At 45.9% G+C, this 23023-nt stretch overlaps 1 protein-coding gene across 7 annotated transcripts in view; it reads left to right on the top strand.

Annotated features, from left to right (window-relative positions):
• LOC147442031 (uncharacterized) overlaps positions 1–23023 on the top strand; it is a 196605-nt gene that overhangs the window by 36955 nt on the left and 136627 nt on the right. For 5 of the 7 annotated variants that reach the window (XM_086528363.1, XM_086528362.1, XM_086528365.1 and 2 more), the window contains one exon: positions 20593–20703. The exons of 1 other annotated variant lie outside the window; for it this stretch is intronic. In XM_086528363.1, the coding sequence (XP_086384489.1) occupies positions 20593–20703 (111 nt within the window). The remainder of the gene's footprint in view (positions 1–20592; positions 20704–23023) is intronic. One more of the 7 variants, XM_086528369.1, reaches the window with a different exon arrangement.

Here is a 23023-nt window from a genome sequence, read left to right as displayed (position 1 = left end):
AAAATTGTGAAAGAAAACTGCATGTACTAAGAAAGAAATGCATATCTTGATTGTATCAACCCAGAGAGAGTGTGGTCACCATTGCAACACCCGAAGAGTGTCATGGGACGAGCATCACGTACCAACGGAAAAGAACATATTTTTAGCACTTCAAATAACAATTGAACTGAAAGAGATGTAGACACAAGACAAGGAGTGGCGGAATTCCACCCCAAGAGAGCACTGGCCCCAAACGTTGGCGCCCTTTTCGGTATTCCTTTATATTGCTTCAACCGAGTACAATGCTGGTACTACAATCCCTGCACCTTCACATTGAAGCATGCCAGATTGTGAGCCCCCCCTGAGCCCTTTGCACATATTTAAAGGCCCTTGGCCTTGAAAAGCAGTTACATGAAAAGCATTCAAACGCAAAAGCATATGGTCCAAAAGCGGGTGGCCAAAAGTTGTCAGCGCGTTTTGCGGAAATCCGTACAACTGCCACGTCATTAGTTCAACGTGAAATTTGGAAATCCGTACAGGCTGCCACGTCAGCATGTCAACGCAAAATCCGTGCGTCTGTACTGTCTGCCGCGTCATCAGTTTTTATGCTATTTTTGTGTGTGTGTGTGTGTGAGGGTCGAACTTTATTTTAATGCCTTTATGTCACTTGGGTCCCATAAGTTGGTGGGAACTCTTCTTTAAAATAGGCCACTCGGCAAGACTTTTTAAGTCGTTAAAACTTCTTTTACTGCTCCAGCTTCTTCACTTAGGGTTTAGGCCTCCGAGCTGGGATCTACAGGTTGGCTCCGTTCTTCAGTGGCTGGACTCGTCAGCAGTTTGTGACATCCCCCTTCTTGAAAGAAAGTAATTGTCTGCGATTATAGCATATGTGCAAAACAACTCAAGCTACCTCAAAAATTTCCGAGGGACATTCCGAAGGACAATCAATTTTCTCATTCCAAATCGGAGCTCTTGATTTCTTGGGTCGTCGGTTTCCCGGAAGTATCTCATCCAATAAGGAGTCTCATTCGAGATCGGAACTCTTGATATCCGAGGTCGTTGGTTTCCTAGAAGTATCTCATTCAATAAGGAGTATCATTCTAGATCTGAACTCTTGATATCCTAGGTCGTTGGTTCCCAAAAGTATCTCATCCAATAAGGAATATTCAGTGGTTGGCACACCACAATGCAACACAAATGCTCACATATGCATGTTACAAGACATAGAAACATAAAGCCGTAGATGAACACTCCCCCCGCAAATGACCATCTTGGTCCGAGCCATGAGTTGTTCAATGACTTTCTCGTCACTCCTCTCGCAAATAACCTAAAAAGGTCCGGGCCATGAAATATAGAGGTCTTTTACAACCAAACACCACCCAGACCGCAGCCTGTGTTGTTTGGAGGTGCTGAGAGTAACCACTACTCAAACTTCTTAATACTCCCCCCGTAAATAACCATCCAGGTCTAGGCCATGAGTAACAACACTTTTCAAACATTCAGTACTCCCCCCCGCAAATAACCACAAGGGTCCAGGCCATGAGTAAAAACAACACTTTTTAAACATTCAATACTCTCCCCGCAAATAACCACAAGGGTCCGGGCCATGAGTATGAACAAGCAATCTCAAACATCATTTCTCACTAGTCCACCCGGGAGTAAAAACCACAAATCATTGAAACCGGTATTAAATGAGAGTCAAACAATTCAAATCGGCACCAAGACAGGTTCAAAACAGATACCATCCATTTCAAACAAATCCCAAACAGAATTCAAACTTAAAAAGCAATTTCGAAATCAGTCGAGCTCGAAAAGACAATTGGCTTTCCATCCTGAAACCTGCATCAAGATTAGGGTTAGATTTGTTCATAGGTTGTAGCCGACCGCACCATGGTCCATAAGCTCTTGGACAACAGTGTTCCTGTGGCGGTGATGGTAGTCCCAAGACATAGCAATCACACTCGACCTCCAAGGTTATCAGCTCGAGAAGAGACCTGTTGAGAGACGTCGAGGAATTTCAAGTTTTAATCTCCTAGGGTTGTTGTGGCAAGCATTTCAAGATACCCCACTCTGCCAGAAGTTGCAATCTGAAGGAAGATGTCTAAAGGCATGTAACTTCGGCAAAAATTTTCTTGAAAGCTTGCCAAGTCCTTGGAGTGTACGGCTTGGTAGCTATAAACATCCACCACTGCATGGCACTGCCTCTGAGAAAAAAACAATGGGTTGAAAAGAATTTTTGATCCTTCTTTGCAAGTGATCTTTATGGCTTATGCCCTGTAAGACAGAGCGATGAAGACGGGAGCGCGCCCAATGCGCGATGAAGTAAGGGTGGGAGTTGCTACGGGACACAAAAATTCTTCAATAACAAGTTCCAAAGTGTCCAAGTGCTCTATCTCCTCTTCGGTAGGATTGGTATGCTTTGAGAAAAGCACGTGCTTGAAGCTCTGATACCACTATTATGGGATGGGCACCACGTGCCAAGGGAAAAGAATAGACTTTCAACACTTCAAATAACAATTGAACTGAAAGAGATGGAGAGTGCACGACACACGAGATGGGGAGTGGTGGAATCTCACCCCAAGAGAGTGTTGGGGTATAGGCGCCTGTGCCTTGCCCGGCCGCTCAGAGTCTGGGCGTTCACTGACTTGTATACCTTATACATAGCATAAGTGTATAGGGGGCTGCTCACTCTTGAGTCTCCCCACCCATATCTGTGTGTCGTGTGTCTCCTTCTCTCTCTCACTCTCCGTCTGTGGTGCTCTCCGATCCCCTTCAATTGGTATCAGAGCGACAGGTGTGAGAACGTAGAGGGACGGCTTCGCGATGAACTCGTCGGCTATGGCGGAGAGGTCACAGATCTGAGCAAAGAAATAGAGGAGGCTTGTGGGCAGCCATACAGAGGCTTGCAGGAGAGCTCTCAGGAGCTTCCTAGTGCTCACAGATCAGTCCACAGTTCCTCTACAGATCAGCCCACTGTGTACAGCATTTTGCCTCTTCTCGGCAAGCTTTGCAACGGCTATATCGGCGACAGATTGGAGCTTGGAGGTTCCATAGACATGGAAGCATTGTGAGATTGATGCATTCAGCTCACGCATCGAGGTGGGAAGTGAGTTTGAGCCTTTCTATGAGCTCAAAAAAGCACAGAAGAAAGTCGTTCAGTTTTTGACAGTTTGACAGCAGTCCACTGTTTTGCTCATAACTTGGGCTACACAGCTCCAATTCCAAAACTTTTTGGTTCAAAACGGAGCTGGCTTCAAGCTCTACGACTTTGTAGAAGGAATCGTTTTTTGTCTCGGAGTGCAGGTGGGTCTGAAATTAAAAACAAAGAGACTGTTTTTCAGGACAGTTTTGGGCTCTGATGTTTTCTTTGCTGCAGACAGCTTACCCGTGTACACTGCAGGTAGCAGACATATATGAGGTGTTACAAGATCGGGTTTGACTCCCAGGTACAGGTTGAGTCTAGTACTCCCACAGGTGTTGCCAGTTGCAGTTGAGTGGTTCTTCTGCAGCGTTGTGGCTTGCATACATGGTCTTTGAGCGGGTAATGCTCTATGTATGCTTATGTGGTGAGCAGTAGATCTTGTGAGCAAGTGCAGAGGTTGGTTGTGCATGACATGTATGGTCACCTGTGGTACTCTTTGTGAGCATTTGTTGGACACAGGTTTGCAGAGATTATGCATGTATGTTGAGTGTAGTTTGATGCGCATTGATTGCTCATTGTATTGAGCTTGCAGGACAATGGTTATTTTGTGTTGATAGCCATTGTGCGTCGAAACTCTCGCGAAATTTTGCCAGGAGTTTTATGCGCATCAGTTATGCGATCTAGGTAGAGATTGCGGGTTGCACTCAGCATTTGCGTGCGGTGTTCTCTGCAGGTGGGAGATTTGTGCGTGTGTATGCATCGATACCGCACAGTGTGGGCTTGGTGATTAGCTCACGATTTGACAGGCGTACAGTTATCTTGGCACACTCATAGGAGTGAATATTGTGATGTATGCTTGTGTGGCTACGAGCTAGGTAGCCGGATTCGAGTCATATTGACTTGTGATTTTGTGCAAAGTTTTGCACGGTAATTGGTGCAATTTTGCATCAGATTTTGAGCCATATTTGTAGACTTTTGTTGATGCGATTCGAGCCAGTTTAGGGCTGATTTGGTTGACATTTGCTACTCATTGTTCGTTGCTCTTTTGCGAGCATTATGCCTGATTTTTCATTTGACTTCCAGCGTTATGGTCTGACACAGTTTGATGGTGCAGATTTTGTTGCTTGGAAGGAGCATATGCTTGTTGCATTGGCGGATATGGGGCAGGATAAACCCTTGCGTGGTTTATCGGCGAAGCCCAAGTCTATGCGTGATGATGATTGGTAGGATCTTGATGAGTTAGCCATGTCTACGATTTGTTTGCATCTGGTTGAGTCTGTTTACTGGCAGGTCTCGAGGGAGACTACAACTCATGCTTTATGGCAGTGTTTACATGCTATGTACGCGACATCCATGTCTACAGGGGAGTCTAGTCCCACTTCTATGTCCATCGGAGAGATTGGTCCCACACGCAAGTCTCGACGGCATAGAGACTTGACATGTTGGCATTGTGGACATAGAGGGCACATTAGGCGTCGATGTTTTAGGCGTTTGAGACAACGGAGGCGACAGATGCGTGATGCAGATTTGGGCATGACAGATGCTAGTGAGATCAGTACGGTGGTTACTGAGTATGCTTGTGACGGGGATGTCACATTTACATCTAGCTTGTCTTCAGACGATCTTATGTCTACGGATTGCATATCGGATTGCACATTGTCTTCACAGTGGTTACTAGATTCAGATGCTACATTCCATGTCACGTCGCATCGTGAGTGGTTTAGCACGTTTTCTAGTGGGAGACTTGGTTGTGTGCACATGGCTGATGGTGTTGTGTATGACATTGAGGGTGCAGGAGACGTATGTTTGTCCTTGCCGAGTGGTATGAGATTTACCCTGCGTCATGTGCGTTATGTGCCAGATCTGAGACGGGATTTGATCTCAGTCAGACAGTTACGGGATAGTGGATGTCGAGTATCGTTGCTTGAGCGATCTTTTGCGTTGCATTTGGGTTCGCTGGTGATTGCGAGAGGTGCTAGAGTTGGCACATGGTACCCATTGCATGTAGTACTGGTGCGAGATGGTCGAGTCTCAATCTTGTTACAGCCATATAGAGAGCGAGAGACCCGGACACTCTCTTTTGCTCATGGGTTGCAGGGTGCTTTGCATGGAGTGCAGAGTAGTGAGCTCGTTGTGCACACAGTTGGGGCACGACTTGAGCAGTCACACAGAGAGGTGATAGAGTTAGACATGCATGCTTTGTTAGTGACTGAGCAAAGCAGAGAGTCAGTTGTGCGAGATACTTCTATGCAGGATAGACAGGTAAAGCGGTCTTGCTCTAGTGAGTCACGACAAGAGGACGTTGTGCAAGAGTCTATGCATACGGAGTTAGAGCATGAGAGCTCTAGTGAGTCACAGCAGATTGAGTGGTCATGTTTGTAGTGGATGATTGCAGAGGAGACTGAGATGTCAGCGATTATGCAGTCATTCCTTTCTATGCTCGACAGTGAGCATGGGGATATAGTTGTGCAGGATATGTCTTCTAGCAGGCACCTAGAGCAGCTGGTTTGCTGTGAGGTTGCACGACAGGTTGATGCGTCTTTTGTAGACCGTCAGGAGATGAATGTGGCTGACGTGCCTTGTCAGTCAGAGATGCCTATTGCCAGGGATATATATGTTGATGCATGCTCCGTAGAGCTAGCAGGGCCCGCTAGCATTGCATCGGCATTTGGTGGTCTCATGTATGAGATGCCGATCTTGAGACCAGATATCGCAGCTGCAGTGGAAGCATTTGCAGTTGGGGTTGTCAGTCGTTTGTTGACTGATGATGGCATAGTGCACGAGGGAGATATGTAGGTATTGCGTACATACTTGCAGTACGTGTGCGGTACGTCTGGTGGTGTACGGACTTACTTGGGAGCATGACAGCCGGATGCACACGATCACAGCTAGCCAGTGGGCATCAGTTGAGAGCGATTTTCTCTCGCCTTTTGCAGTCTTTAGACTAGGTTCTCTTGCTTAAAGGCATAGTCGCCTATAAGTGGGAGGTTGTTGGGGTATAGGCGCCTGTTCCTTGCCCGGCCGCCCAGAGTCTGGGCGCCCACTGACTTGTATACCTTATACATAGCATAAGTGTATAGGGGGCTGCTCACTCTTTGAGTCTCCCCACCCATATCTGTGTGTCGTGTGGCTCCTTCTCTCTCTCACTCTCCGTCTGTGGTGCTCTCGGATCCCGTTCAGAGAGCACTAACCCCAAACGTTGGCGCCCCTTTCGGTATTTCTTTATATCGCTTCAATTAAGTACAATGCCGGTACTGCAATCCCTGCACCTTCACATTGAAGCAAGCCAGAGATTGAGCCCTCTACACATATTCAAAGGCCCTTGGCCTTGAAAAGCAGTTATATGAAAAGCATTCAAACTCAAAAGCATATGGTCCAAAAGCGGGTGGCCAAAAGCTGTCAGCACGTTTTGCGGAAATCCGTACAGCTGCCACATCATTAGGTCAACGTGAAATTTGGAAATGCATACAGGTTGCCACATCAGCATGTCAGCGCAAAATTCGGGCGCCTGTACTGTCTGCAACGTCATTAGTTTTTACACTTTTTTTGTGTGTGTGTGAGGGTCTAACTTTATTTAAATGCCTTTATGTCAGTTGGGCCCCATTGGACGGGGTCCCATTGTTGGGGTATGGGCGCCCACTGACTTGTATACCTTATACATAGCATAAGTGTATAGGGGGTTGCTCACTCTTTGAGTCTCCCCACCCATATCTGTGTGTCGTGTGTCTCCTTCTCTCTCTCACTCTCCGTCTGTGGTGCTCTCTGATCCCCTTCAATTGGTATCAGAGCTTTGGCTTCGCAACAGATGGAGTGCTATAGAGGAGTGAGCTTTTGGCTATGGTGAGCTCGCTTTCGGTGGAAGCTTGAGATCGGTGAGCAACCACCAGATCTGTGCTCATGGAAGCTTGAGGGGCATTCGCAAGCTTGAGGGAAGAGTGTATTGCAAGTGTGTATGGTTATTTGCAGCCATACTTGCAGGAAAAATGAAGAGTGTATTGCAAGTGTGTATGGTTATTTGCAGCCATACTTGCAGGAAAAATGAAGATTTTCATTTCCGCAGGTCATTTTTCGGGCCCCAAAAACAGTGTTTTTTGTATAGCTTTTGCATACGGAATGCGATTTATGCAAGGTTAAGGTGTAACCTGGGGTTTTGGCACGCTCCGGACGCAATGGCGATGTTTATTTGAGCTGATTTTGACCTCTGAAATTTCTGCAGCAGCAGCAAGTTTTTGCTGTGTTTTTGGGCCGAAAACAACGTTTTTTGGCATAGGTTTCACACCCGGACTCGGATACATGTGATCCAAGAGTCTACCTTGGGGTTTTGGCATGCTCCGGACGCGCTCGTCATATCAGAATTTTAAAATTCTGAACGCTGAATTTTCTGCAGCAGCAGTTGTTTATTGTGTGTCGAGGATTCCACACATGGTTTGCTGTCAGATGTGAGAGTGATATTTGCTGCAAGTTTCCTCACAGGTGGGAGGATACGATGTATGCCTTATGTGGTTTGATGCTCAGGGAGACTAATGTGATTGCATTTTGAGCTCGGCAATGTATGTCTCGAATATGTTTTTTGGCAGTCACAGGTAGAGCAGATATTTGTGTACTAGATTTGCAGGTGTTTGCAATGATGTATGCAAAGTGTGGAGATTGGTGCATGCATTTGGAGTGCGGTTTGATGCGCTTTGGTTGCTCATGGTTTTGAGCGTGCAGTCAGTTTGGTTACTGGTTTTGTGGCCGTTTTACTTACGAAACTTTAGCGAAATTTTCCCAGGAGTTTTATGCGCATCATTTATGCGATCTAGGTAGAGATTGCGGGTTGCACTCAGCATTTGCATGCGGTGTTCTCTGCAGGTGGGAGATTTGTGCGTGTATGCATCGATACCGCACAGTGTGGGCTTGGTGATTAGCTCACGGTTTGACAGGCGTACAATTATCTTGACACTCACAAGAGTGAATGTTGTGATGTATGCTTGTGTGGCTACGAGCTAGGTAGCCGGATTCGAGCACTAATGGCTTGAGGTTTTTCAGCAGGTTTCAGCTACTGCAGGTTTACAAGTTTACAGGCAGGTTTGAGGGCTTATTTGGGCCTTGAATTTTCAGCCATTGTTTCCTCTTTGCAGGTGTCCATGTATGGCTCAGTTGTAGGCTGATCTGGGACACGTTTGTGACTTGTTTATGCAGCTGTTTAAGAGCTGAATTTTGGGGCTGTTTTGGGGTTGATTTGCAGCCATATTTTACATCCATATTTGCAGACTTTTGTTGATGCGATTCGAGCCACTTTAGGGCTGATTTGGTTGACATTTGCTATTGATTGTTGGTTGCTCTTTTGCGAGCATTATGGTTGATTTTTCATTTGACTTCCAGCGTTATGGTCTGACACAGTTTGATGGTGCAGATTTTGTTGCTTGGAAGGAGCATATGCTTGTTGCATTGGCGGATTTGGGGCAGGATAAACCCTTGCGTGGTTTATCGGCGAAGCCCAAGTCTATGCGTGATGATGATTGGCAGGATCTTGATGAGTTAGCCATGTCTACGATTTGTTTGCATCTGGTTGAGTCTGTTTACTGGCAGGTCTCGAGGGAGACTACAACTCATGCTTTATGGCAGAGTTTACATGCTATGTACGCGACATCCATGTCTACAGGGGAGTCTAGTCCCACTTCTATGTCCATGGGAGAGATTGGTCCCACACGCAAGTCTCGACGGCATAGAGACTTGACATGTTGGCATTGTGGACATAGAGGGCACATTAGGCGTCGATGTTTTAGGCGTTTGAGACAACGGAGGCGACAGATGCGTGATGCAGATTTGGGCATGACAGATACTAGTGAGATCAGTACGGTGGTTACTGAGTATGCTTGTGACGGCGATGTTACATTTACATCTAGCTTGTCTTCAGAAGATCTTATGTCTATGGATTGCATATCGGATTGCACATGGTCTTCACAGTGGTTACTAGATTCAGATGCTACATTCCATGTCACGTCGCATCGTGAGTGGTTTAGCACGTTTTCTAGTGGGAGACTTGGTTGTGTGCACATGGCTGATGGTGTTGTGTATGACATTGAGGGTGCAGGAGACGTATGTTTGTCCTTGCCCAGTGGTATGAGATTTACCCTGCGTCATGTGCGTTATGTGCCAGATCTAAGACGGGATTTGATCTCAGTCAGACTGTTACGAGATAGTGGATGTGGGGTATCGCTGTTTGAACGATCTTTTGCATTGCATTTGGGTTCGCTGGTGATTGCGAGAGGTGCTAGAGTTGACACATGGTACCCATTGCACGTACTACTGGTGTGAGATGGTCAAGTCTCAATCTTGTTACAGCCATGCAGAGAGCGAGAGACCCGGACACTCTCTTTTGCTCATGGGTTGCAGGGTGCTTTGCATGGAGTGCAGAGTAGTGAGCTCGTTGTGCACACAGTTGGGGCACGACTTGAGCAGTCACACAGAGAGGTGACAGAGTCAGACATGCATGCTTTGCTAGTGACTGAGCAAAGCAGAGAGTCAGTTGTGCGAGATACTTCTATGCAGGATAGACAGGTAGAGCGGTCTTGCTCTAGTGAGTCACGACAGGAGGACGTTGTGCAAGAGTCTATACATAAGGAGTTAGAGCATGAGAGCTCTAGTGAGTCACAACAGATTGACTGGTCATGTTTGTAGTGGATGATTGCAGAGGAGGCTGAGATGTCAGCGATTATACAGTCATTCCTTTCTATGCTCGACAGTGAGCATGGGGATATAGTTGTGCAGGATATGTCTTCCAGCAGACACCTAGAGCAGCTGGTTTGCTGTGAGGTTGCACGACAGGTTGATGCGTCTTTTGCGGACAGTCAGGAGATGCATGTGGCTGACACGCCTTGTCAGTCAGAGATGCCTATTGCCAGGGATATGTATGTTGATGCAAGCTTCGTAGAGCTAGCAGGGCCCGCTAGCATTGCATCGGCATTCGGTGGTCTCATGTATGAGATGTTGATCTTGAGACCGGATATCCCAGCTGCAGTTGGAGCATTTGCAGTTGGGGTTGTCAGTCGTTTGTTGATTGATGATGGCATCGTGCACGAGGGAGATATGCAGGTATTGCGTAGATACTTGCAGTACGTGTGCGGTACGTCTGGTGGTGTATGGACTTACACGGGAGCAGGACAGCCGGATGCACACGATCATAGCTAGCGAGTGGGCATCGGTTGAGAGCGATTTTCTCTCGCCTTTTGTAGTCTTTAGACTAAGTTCCCTTGCTTAAAGGCACAGTCGCCTTTAAGTGGGAGGTTGTTGGGGTATAGGCGCTTGTGCCTTGCCTGGCCGCCCAGAGTTTAGGCGCCCACTGACTTGTATACCTTATACATAGCATAAGTGTATAGGGGGCTGCTCACTCTTTGAGTCTCTCCACCCATATCTGTGTGTCCGTAGACTGGGGTATAGGCGCCTGTGCCTTGCCTGGCCGCCCAGAGTCTGGGCGCCCATTGACTTGTATACCTTATACATAGCATAAGTGTATAAGGGGCTGCTCACTCTTTGAGTCTCCCCATCCATATCTGTGTGTCGTGTGTCTCCTTCTCTCTCTCACTCTCCGTCTGTGGTGCTCTCCGATCCCCTTCACCCATAAGTTGGTGAGAACCCTTCTTTAAAAATAGGCCACTCGACAAGACTTTGTAAGTCGGTAAAACTTCTTTTACTACTCCAGCTTCTTCGCTTAGGGTTTAGGCCTCTAAGCCTGGATCTGCAAGTTGGCTCCGTTCTTGAGTTGCCGGACACGTCAGCAGTTTGTGACAAAGAGTCTGCCTCTGGAGGTGATAAATAAGATCGATCATAGGAGTCTGCTTGATCAAAGATGGTTGCACCTTGCTCTCCACAAAGTGGCTCTCTGTAAAAGGAGCAACCACTTGTTGAGTAGGGAATGGAAGCACTTGTCTTGTATAGTACTGAGACTGTCGGGTGACAACCATGGCGATGTGCGCCAACAAATCCCTCACAAGGAACTCTTTATGTCAGTCAAAACTGTTGAGACTGAGCACCTCCCACAAATTGTGTAGAAGGACCTGGCTGTCCATAACCCATAGGAGTCTGTATCGGTCTCGTTGGACCACCTATATCCCATAGCATCTTGGGCATGGTAATCTCTAGTGTTGGGCTGCTGAGCCTCCATATCTCCTTGTAATAACATCTCTTGAAATCCTCAAACTTAAGCTTTTAGGTCGTCAATGATTTGGGATTTCACTCTCAAGTCCTGGCGCAAAGCAAAGATTGTAGCATCTCTGTCCGCTCTCGACGACACAAAGAGATCCCTCCATGACGACATATGTGGCTGAGTGGCGTTGGTCAGTAGCATCCAACCGCTCTTGTCCAAGCTCAATGGTACCGATAGCATTCTTTAAATTCTGCAAGATAGCCGGAACACCGAAGTAGAGTCTGCCACAATCAAAATTCCAGCAGTAGTGCATGTGGGTGTAGGGCTCTCAAGGGGTATTGCAGGTGAGTTAGGAACATGCTCAGTGGGTGAATTTGAGATAGGGAGAGATGATGAGATAACTATAGGTGGTGTGTTGGAAGTAGTAGCTGTGGCAGGAGTGAAGACAAGAGTTGTAGGTAGAGGTGTATGTGAGGGAGAGGCTGCAAATGTAACAGGAAGAGGTGGGTCAGGAATGGTAGAACTGACCATCAGCACAGTGGAACCAAGGGTGTATGTAGAAGGAGACCGTCGTGTAATGTGTCACCCTCATTTGGCTCTTTGAGTACGGCAAGGGTAGCAGAGAGTCTGCAGTGTCCTTGACTACCTTGGCCCTTTTCTTTCTCTTCGGATGATTCTGAGTATTTTCAAGAGACTTTCAATTTGTTTTTGGAGTGGGCCGTTAGGATCCCTCATCCACGTCTACAGGGTTGACATGGATATTGATGACCCATGCCAACATAGGGGCTGCAAAGCATTGGAAGCTTGATTGAGTAGACTGTACTTGTGCCCTAAATCTCTTTGCCCTCGACTGCAGTGGTGTGTACAGTGTCTGGTGAAACCCACAGTGGTGTGTACAACGTCCGGTGAAACCCACAGGGCAAAGTGTTGATCAAGTAGTAGAGACCATCACACTATGGAAAGGTAGTGGGGACATCACATCTTCTTTCGGCCCTTTGGCATCACTGGCGAGAAAATAATATTTGAAAACTACCAAAAGGGCTTTGTTCCTTTTGTCGTTTGGGTGATTCGACAGAAACAAGTCTTCGCATGCTTGTATTGTAGCATCCTTGGAGAGCTACGAGTATGTACATGTAGCCGGCTTCAAAGAGGGGAAGCTTGTCATCCCCACACATGACCAATTCGTGTCGCAATAAGAGTGTGGCATCATACTTTCGGAAAGACATTTAGAAGCTCATGACCATACCCACAGGTACATCATCATGTAGATCAGCATCAGGTACATCATCAGGTAGCAGCATCAGCCAACGTTGTTAAACCCAGTTTCCGCAGATGATCGTGGGAGAGGACGTCGCGAAGAGATGGACTAGGTGGCAACCAGTGAAAATTTAGGGAGAACTTTGCCTTGCTTTTGGTTTTTGCACGCCTGCTGATCTCATGGCTCACTAACTAAGTATTGCTCTTCTTTTGACCTTAGGGATCTTCTTCTTGTGTGCTAGAGCTGCCTATTCTTGAGCTCGAATCCGAATCCAAATCCTGTGTAGAAGCCCTGTAACTTTCGTCATTAGGGGCACTCGAGGTCATGTCTGTAACGCCATGGCTACTGTGGTTGGATTCTTCTTATCTCCAGAACTAATTTGCCTTTTAGCAGGGGCAGACCTCTTCCTCAAGGCTTCCTTGCGTGACTGTCTACTGTTTCCTGCCATATGGACACAGACCCGCGCACAAGACCACAAAAGATTACATGCAACACTCTCAGATGCTGTCAAAACCCCATATTTGCATACATGGAGAGCTTTAGGAATTGTGTAGTCCTTCTGTCATGCTTCGAAATCCTGTACCGGATGTGCTTTGAAATTCAGTGAGAACCGGTAAGGTTGGCAAGTCTGGAGAGATGTAGGAAAAGCTGGATAGAGATATGGGACACGCTCGATAGGGGCGAGGGGATGGTGTAGGTAGGAGAAATGAAATGTTTTATTAACGTCTTCAAAAGGCCAGAATGACCTATGAGACCAAAAAGTTACAATCGGTGAATTTGATGCAATGTTTGAGTACAAAAAGTACAAAGAACTGAAAAACTAAAACTGAAGTGAAATAGGGGAGGGAGGGGTGGTGGGGTGAGGGCTGATATAATGTAAGCTGATACAAGGCTGATACCAAGAGGGATACAGATCACTAGTGATACAAATGAAATGCTGATCAGCAGAGGTAGGTGGCTTAGATGAGATCCCTCAATGGTCGCTGTTGAATCTCATCAATATCCTCCATGGTCAATACTCTGACTGGGCATCTCGCATGTCGAGTCTAAGATCTGTTGTGATGACTGCTCCTCTGGCTCTCGTCTGGCTAGTGTAAAGAAGTTTGTGATTTGTCTCTGAGACTGGCTCCCCCCCCCCCCCCCCCCCCCGATGTCCTCAGCAAGCTCTCTCTATGTCTGCGCAGCTCTAGTAGAAACAATCCAAGACATCTCTGATCCTTATATCTCATGACTCTAGAAAATGGTCCAAAATCTTCTCTGAACAGACAGTGGAAGCGGCCTCGTATCTCATAGTACACACACACACACACACACACACACACACACAGAGAAATGAAATGAAATGATATATTAACGTCTACAAGAGGCCAAAATGACCTATGAGACCAACTGATTACAATGATGAGTCTAGTACCAAGTCTGGGTACAAACAAGAAAACTACAAACAAAGAACTGATAGGAGTGCTACCGACTCCTATGGGTGGCTGGTAGGCTGAGCAATGGTATCACCATAAAGGTACAAAGTGGGGATAAGTGTCACCATGATACAATATAACAGTAGCATGAAGCCTATCCTGATCGACATTCTGGGTGTCGTGCTAGAGAGAGAGAGAGAGAGAGAGAGAGAGAGAGAGAGAGAGAGAGAGAGAGAGAGAGAGAGAGAGAGAGAGGTGGATAGGGGTGGGGGGTACGGGCGAGGGAAAATAAAAGTTAGGGGTGGGTATAATAAAGCTAGAGATGGTAGATATTGCCTCGTTTTCTAGAGAGAGAAAATCGGCACAATGATGCTCAAGCAGAATAACATTAAATTCTGGCATCTTGTAGATCTTTTGCGCTCACAAGGTACTCCAAAACTTTGTAGTGTTCTTTTGAAAAGTTCACAGATAGCATTTGGTGGATGAAGCCTAAGCTGACATTTTCAAGATTTGAAAGAAACAGGCTTGAGAAACTCCTCATGCAGATTTGAGACAGGAGGATTTGCAAGCCGTTCAACCATTGGTTTATTGGAAGTTCTACAAGCCAATCTTTGCAAAATCTATGCTTTACTCTGTTGACAATTCGAAATAGGCTATTGTTATCTCATGGGGGAGGGTAGACTAAACTGTGGTGTGCAGAGTTGAGCAACAGAATGGAATTTTAAATGGAGAATGCGATGGTGGATGAATGTATGGAGAATAAAAAAGCTAGTATGAGTGAGTAGATAAGACACATGAAAGAGGAAGTTTGTGTAGTTTGCCAAAGTTAGAGATTGAATTCCGAGGTTTAAGAAAGATTGAACATGAAAAGCGAAAGATAAATACTAAAAAGAGCTCAGAAAACCAGCTTAAATTATCAACAGAGCAATGAAAATCTGATAGGCTCAGAAAATGGATTTGCACTATCAACAAGATGAGTCAGGGGAATACAAGAACTCATAAATGATAACACTGGTTATAGATGATCAGAGATGAAGGCGTGGTGAGGAGAAGAATGCTTGGTGACGACAGAGGAAGAGGGACACATGGATTAACTGGTGGAGAACAAATTGAACCGGGAGAATAGGGGATGCTGCTGTTTAAAGTTCTATCTGGGGAGGATAATAGCTTGACGTATTCTTCAATTCAAGTGATAATGGCACTTTACTCTGGATCCATTTACAAGCGTTAGAGGAATACTATCTAGAGTGGTGAATTGCACCGCTCCTTGTGGTAAAATTTCTTGCACCGTGTATGGCCCTTGCCAGGGGAGGACTAGCTTCTTTGCTATTTTTTGGTAGCGCGCTTGATAGAGAACACCAAGGAGACTTGCACTATTTTGGGTTTGCGAAGATGACGATCATGCCATGCTTTGCGAGATGAAGTTGCTTTGTTTGGAGGACGTTTGAAGCTAACACTCTGGTCTCTTCCAGCATGGACAATCGAGAGAGATGGGCACAGACAATACAACTGCGACACGAAGGCTGCCCACCCTAGTTGATCCATAGTTGAATTAGAAAGGAGCAATGGCTTCTAAGACGACATCCAGTTGAAAGAGGTGTGGTTGGTTGTTGCTTTGTATGAAGTGCGATATGCCCAGAGGGTGCCCAGGATTGCCTGAGCTGAGGAAGTTGGATGCAAATAACACGCTTTTTGGAGGAATTTTATAGTGCTCTCTACTTGCCCATTGGCTCTGGGGTAGTGTGAGCAAGACTTGCGATGGAAGACCTTATAGTTTGTAAGCAGTGTCGAGATCAACTCGTGGACAAAGTGACTGCCTCGATCACTTGTGATCTCAAGGGGACACTCGAACCTGCAACATATATTCTCACATAAGAACTTTGCCATCATGTTACATGTGCAATCGGTGGTAGCAAGTACCTTTGTCCATTTGGTGGCATAATCTGTAGCTATTAGAAAATACTGTGGTTGAGCCGGGGGAGAAATTGGACAAACAAAATCTAAACCCCATCTTTCAAACGGAAAACATGCCATTGAAACTTGTGAAGGATGGTTAGATTGCCTATTGGGTTTGGTGACAGACATCACAAGCTTTTGCATCAGAAGCTTTCACATGAGCAATTGCTCCCTAAACACATATGGCCACCATAAACCACTTTGAATAATTTTTCGGGCTGTGATGTAACCAGTGTAATGGCCCAGTGGGATTACTATGGGCATCTTCCAAAATGTGCTCTACTTCAGGGGGAGAGACACATCTCCGCAACACACCATCTGGTCCAGACTTGTAGAGCTGATCTCCAATGAGAGTAAATGGTCTAGATTTCAGCAGTATTCTTCTTTTCAGCAAGGGAGAGGCATTCTTTGGATATAAGCCGGTGGACAACAAATGCAACACATCGCCATACCATTCGGAGGTCGTTTCTACTTTGAAGAGACCGCTATCAGGGAAGTCATCCTCAACCCGTGCAGCTTCCTCACTTGTTTGTACCCGAGAGAGGTGGTCGGCCATGATGATGCTTTTCGGGGCAAAGAACTATCTCAAAATCAAAGTCCTGAAAGAGAAGTAGCCACCTCTAAACCTAACTTGCAACTTATGGCTTATTCAGTAGATAATGTAAAGCATGATGATCAGTAATTATTGTGAAGTGTGCACCCAATAAATAATGACGGAATTTTTGTAGGGCATAAACAATAGCTAAACCTTCCCTCTCTGTTGTGTTGTAGTTGCACTCGGCTTTAGTGAGCAGGTGACTTGCATAATGAATGGGGTGATCCAGGTTGATCTCTTTGCTAGGCTGAGTTAGAACAACATTGACTAGCAGTAATATGTACATGAAAAGTGAGACCAATTTGGGAAAACTACTTTAGCAGACACCACATGACCCAAAAGTGTACCTTGGTGACCAAAAAGTGGCATTTGTTAAGATTGAGCTTAAGGTGTGCCTCCCGGCACTTGAGGAAGAGTGCATAGAGTTGTGCTAGATACTCCTCCAAATTCTCCATTGGGGTGGAACATTGAGTGCTGGAGGATGTCAAAAAATCATCCATGAAAATTCGAAATGATTAGTAATCAGAGGATAAAAGATGATGTAGACTGTACGATTGAAAGGAGGAGGGGTGTTTTTCAATCCAAAAGACATTCTTGTATACATGAAAATACCCCCTGGAGTCACGAATGCGGTCTTGATTTGGTCTACAGGAGGATGAATGCCCAATTGATTGTAGCCACTTAAACCATCCATGAAATTCTAAAATATGTGCCGAGCCACATCTTTGAGCACACGTTGGTGAAAGGTGTTGGAAAGCCATCCGGGATTGTCACCTTGATTTGGTCCGCAGGATGAATCATAGTTACCCGGAACGCGGAATGGGAACGGCGACGGGATCCTTGCGGAACGGGGGAACGGCTAGGGGTCTGGAACGGGAACGGCGCGGAACGGGAGGTATAAGAAACACCCAAATAGTGCATTTTTTAGCTCCTTGTGTTTAAATACAAGGAGTATTAGAGTGCTTTGACTCTAATACTCACAAAAAACTCGTTTTGAAGACCATTCAACCTTGCTATGACTAGATGATGAATGAGAGAGAGAGAGAGAGAGAGAGAGAGAGAGAGAGAGAGAGAGAGAGAGAGATTTGAGAGAGTGGGAGGGAGAGGAAGAGAGCTTGAAGGCTTGAAGCCTCGAGCCTTGAGAGGGAGAGATCTTGAGAGTGTGAGAGGGAGAGAGAGCTTGAGCCTTGAGGATTAGCTTGTGGAGAGAAAGGGGGAGGGGGGTGCATTTTATGAGTCCTTGAGGCCTTGCACACTTCAAAAAGAAGCCCAAACATTTACTTCAACTTTTTCAATTTTTTGCCAAATTTGTTTGTAGCCGTTGGCCTTTCCAGGGGCATTCTGGAACGTTCCGGAACGGCCGTTCCGGTTTGCACTGGCCACCCGGAACGTCAGACGTTCCGGGACGTTTCGGAACGTTCGGGAAGGGAACTGCCCCCCGGAACGCCGGAACGGGGGCTAGGGGGCGTTCCCCGGTAACTCTGGGATGAATGCCCAATTGGTTGTAGCCACTTAAACCATCCATGAAATTCTAAAATATGTGCCGAGCCACATCTTCGAGCACACGTTTGGTGAAAGGTGTTGGAAAGCTATCTGGGATTGTCACCTTGTTCAGAGGGTGGTAGTCGACGTAGACACGGATTTTATTTGATGGGTTCTTGGGCACTAAGACCATGAGTGATAGCCACTTGGAGTGCTCCACGGGCACAAAGATACCTGTTTCTTGCATTTTCTCTAGCTCTAGTTTGACAGCTTTTGCATACTTGAGGTTGAGCTTGTAAGCACGGCCTCTGACTAGCTTAGCCCCCTCGACCAGAGGGATGTGTGGATGCCTAGTTCTAGTGGGATCCTTTCCAAATCTTTGCAAGACAAGGCAAAAACTTCCTGGAAAGAGTGCATAAAAGAAACTACCTGGTCAAGCAGCATCGGGTGATCCCACAACCAAGTGGCTAAAAGAATGGGTTGAGGGTTGTCAGGGTCCCCGAGGTTGACTTCCTTGACAGGTTCAGGAGGGAGCATTTGCGGGATTTGTCTTAGAGGAGGAAGACGTCGCCGCTTCTTGGAGTTTTGAGACATCATGAGCGGGTGTCTGATCAATATTGAAATCAACATATTCTTCTTGTAACCATCCTTGTAGAAACTTGTCGAAGGGTAGTTCATCAGAGACAAAAGAGAGCTTTGCCTTGGTCGGGGAGTTAGGCATAGAGGAGGTTGAGAGTTGGGGGATCTCTTGTAAAGGAGATTTCTTGCCTCTTCTGTGGTCCTTGATAGGCTCACCAAGCTCATAGGCCTCGACAGTAGGAGCATCTGAGTCAATAGCTGCCATGACCTTGACACCTGCTTTTGGGCTAGGTAGCACACTTGGCTTGGCTACTGCAAGGACATGTGAAGATGGGGTATCCTCAGGCAAAGATTGAATATAGACCACATAACAAGGCATAGACCTTGTAGCTTCCAACCACTCAAGCCGGTCCTCCTCTGGCCTGTCAGGTTGGGTAGGCTGTCCCAGTTCCACCTAGACAAGGGCGAGAGACTAGACCAGCTAGACCAAGCTGGATGAGGTGAAGATGGACTAGATTGAGTTGGAGGAGAGGGAAGGTGGACTAGACCAAGCTAGTCGAGGGCGAAGGTGGACTAGAGCAAGATGGACCAGACCAGCAGACTAGATGAGGCAAGGGGCTGAACCAGCTAGCTCCTCGACCATATATGCTCAGTGGAGTGAGACTTCAGTTGAGGTCCCACTGGGCGTGCCAAAAAATGAGAGCACTTGTAGCAAGAAAAATGTGTCGTGCTCTCTACTGTGTGTGCTCCTCAGTGCAATATGTGTGAAACCTCACTCCAACAGAAAGAAAACACAATAGAGCAATGGAACAAGCAACTCAAAGACACAACAGACTCAAAACTCAATGGAAGTTGAATAACTCATGGAACCAGTACAGCTCTCGCTGGCACTGTACTCAGCTCCAAGCCCAGGACTCACAGGTACAATGGGGGTGTTGAGGCTCCACGGTGCAGGGAGAGTGCCGATGTGTAGACACAAGACACAAGACTCTAGACTCATAGAAGTGTATGCCTATGATGACTAGAAGCAACTACAAATATATACAATCATAAAGAGCCACCAACGGCTAGCAAAATATCCCTGACAGTCCAGCTAAGCTACGTCTATCTTTGAGCTATGGCGGTGTGGCAATGCACTCAGCTCCAAGTCCATGACTCACAGGTACAATGGGGGTGTCGAGGCTCCACTGTGCAGGGAGAGTGCTGAAGTGCGGTGCTAGACACAAGACACAAGACTCTAGACTCATAGAAAGTATATGCCTAGGACGACTAGAACCAACTACTCATATATACAATCATAAAGAGCCACCAATGACTAGCAAAATATCCCTGACAGTCCAACTACGTCTATCTCTGAGTTGTGGTGATGGTGAACTGGCCCCCACAGTGTCCACTAGACTACCACTTGTGCCGCCCGTGTCTCTGCCACGTGTCACTGGCCAGGCGAGAGTCCATTTAGTGAACCCAAGACCAACTGTAACTGTAACTGCCTGTCTTGTGTGCAAGTGACACTATAGCCCTCTACAAATCCTCCTCCCATGTGCTCTGCCCTCCTCAATGATCGGCCAAAATGACCTATGAGACCATAACTTAAACCATCAAGCGAATGTTAGAATTGTTTTGAAATGAGAAAACTTAAAAATGGTGACGCACAACCGAAGTGTAAGGGATGGATGGGAATAGGATGTAAGTGTGGGGAATCAGTGCAAGGAAATGGGGAAGTTCAAATGGAGGGATTAAGAAGCTGGAAGGGGTCATCCTATGAACTCCCCCATGGTTGCTCCACTATAGTATCGATCTTTGTTACAAATTGGTGAGGCCTTGCATCAAAATGGGCTATAATATTTTGAGTCCTCCGCTGCAATATCTACCTGTCTGACGAGAGAGAGATTCAATGATGGTATGTTTGTGGCCATTACTTTTGACATCTATCCTCAATGTTAAGATTGCTTTATAATTTTCAGTTGACAAGAAGTCACATCATCAAATATTACTTTTGTACATAAAATCCAGTTTGCGCAAGGTGTTGTTTGTGCTACTAATGCATACTAGTTTCAGGATTGTTTGTACAAGTCAACTATGCTGAAAGGAGATCCACCTTGTGATACTTGTGAGTTGGATTACGACTCAAGGGAAGCTTGCTTGACATTAGAAGTATTAGATTTTGAGGTCATTACCCACAGAAGTAACAAATTTCTTAACATCTTATCCAGTAATAATCAGAACATATGACGTTAGAATATTGCAAGCGTGGGTCTATATTACAATTTTTGAGCTAAATTAAAGGAGATTCTTGTTCAAAGCACAGATGCATGAAGGTCACTTTTTCTCCTTTGCGGAAATGTTTCAATTATAGCTCACAATAATGGTGTGTTACTCGATACTTCAAGAATGTGTGCCTGTGTCTGTTCTCTTTGTCATTGGAGCCCCTTTTGGCACACTGGGGTATTGCTTCGTCTATGTTTTTCTGTTGCTGCCATTGCAATGAGATTGCACCTCACATGCTGTGGTATTGCTTTCATGCTCAGGATTTTCTTTGTGAATTTCCATAGCAGCTGCAACGTCATTTACCTCGCATCAGTTTTGAACGATTCTTCTGCATTTTTGCCAAATGAGCTAACTCTACCAGAATAGAGTATTTTCTCACTCAGGTGTGGTCCTGGGCTTCTGGACTATTTAGCATGTGTGCAATGATCTTCAGCAGGCCTTTGTCGTGGCAGCAGTTTTTCCAGTTTACTTTCGTACTGAGCTTCTTCAGGCTCTCCATGATCGTCTCCACTTTCTGCTCAGCTTTGAGGTCTTTATGATTGTTTTCAGTTGTCTTACATGGCTCCACCTAGTTAGGGTGACCATATCTTGTACATAATCAAAACACACTTGCTCACAAAAAGTGTGTTTGTGTGTGCGTGCGTGCGCGCATGCACGTGTGTGTAGTGGTTGGTAAGTGGATGTTTTGCGGTAGGGGGAACTAGTAGGCTGTACCCACAAGGAGATGGACCAAGGGAGGGGCGTGCTGCATTTGTTAGAGGACAGTGGTGAGAGGGCGGAAGGGGGCTGTGTGTGTAGGGGGAGTATAGTGAGAAGTTTGGATACAAACGAGATTCCTCTTGCTGTGCTCACGACACAGTTGAGGATAATTTTCCACTTCTTGGACTTGATAAAATTTTTTGTTTTACGGGATCTAAGAGATTGAGAACCAAGAAATAAATCTTGGTCTTTGAATGTATACTTTATAGATTTTGGGATCACAAGTCTGTGGTGGTCGGCATATTTTGTGTATATATCTTGAGGTTTGTGCCCTTGAGATGAAAATTTAATAGAGGATTAAGTGAGAAGATGCGGGGGGCTGGTTGTGTGCACAGGGAGAGGAAAGCAAGAGGGGAAGAGCGAGGGAGGGGTAGGCTGTTACATATCGAGACATCAGGATGAGTGGAGTGGTCCTTAAATTGGATCCATTGGCACACCCATACCATGGTGCGTTGGTGGGGCCCTTTCCAAGTTTGGGGGTGGGTCCACGTCGGCTCTATGGTTGGGAGCTGACATTGATGTCATATTCGAACTAGTGTTGGACTTTTGAGAATGGGGTGAGTTTTTTCCCGGGCTTCTCTTGTATGGAGTTGATGTTAGCGGAAGTCTCATGGCTGTTTGACTTGTCTTTCATTAGTTCTTTCACCTTGTCTTTTGATCTTGAGAATGTCATATGGAAGACATGGCAGCAGCCCCTGTTGGCATGACGGTTGAGAGTCAATGACTTATGTATAATGTCTTCGCAGGTTCCTACTGGTTGAAAATGAGAAAAAAATTACCTCTATCTTTTGTTGCTGGTTTTGATTGTTTGCTGCACTGTTGTACAACCTGAGATCACATGTAGGCGTGGCATAGCAGCCAAATTGCTCACTTTACCAAAGTGCTTACTATATGGCTGGATGACTGGCTGTGGAATTATCACTCTTGGAAATCCTTTTCTGCATTCACACCATTAGCCTAGTTGACTTTGGGTCTTAGTATACTTGCCATCCCATGTGGCTGTAATCGGCTTGGCACTGACTAGGGGGTAATCTCATAGCAACACACGAGCAAAATTCAAAACTTTAACACTTGAACTTCAAACTCCAAGTAGTTGTGACATGAAGTGGCGGAGTTCCACTCCAAAGTGCACTGGCCACATAGTCTGGCGTCCCTTTTGGTAATTATTATGTATTAGATAATCACAGGTGACAAAGTACAATTGCCAGAGGGTCCACTTTGCAATCTAGTACACATTGACTCTATGCTTATGTCACCTTTTGGCCACTTAATTGGTAATTGTGGTCCAAATGTTATGCATGCATTGAGGAAAATAAAATGATAATGCCTCATGGGTTGACACCTCTTTCTAGGTGTTCTCAAATCTCATGTTCCATTGGGTCTTGAACTTTATATGTCCGGATCATTTGACTTCAGATCATCCATCTGAAAATCTTCATTGATCTGATGTGAATCAGACCTT

Source organism: Adiantum capillus-veneris, chromosome 14 (genome assembly GCF_014529385.1).
Source record: "Adiantum capillus-veneris isolate H3 chromosome 14, ASM1452938v2, whole genome shotgun sequence".
Lineage (NCBI taxonomy): Eukaryota > Viridiplantae > Streptophyta > Polypodiopsida > Polypodiales > Pteridaceae > Adiantum > Adiantum capillus-veneris.
This window is presented reverse-complemented; position numbering and strand designations above follow the sequence as displayed.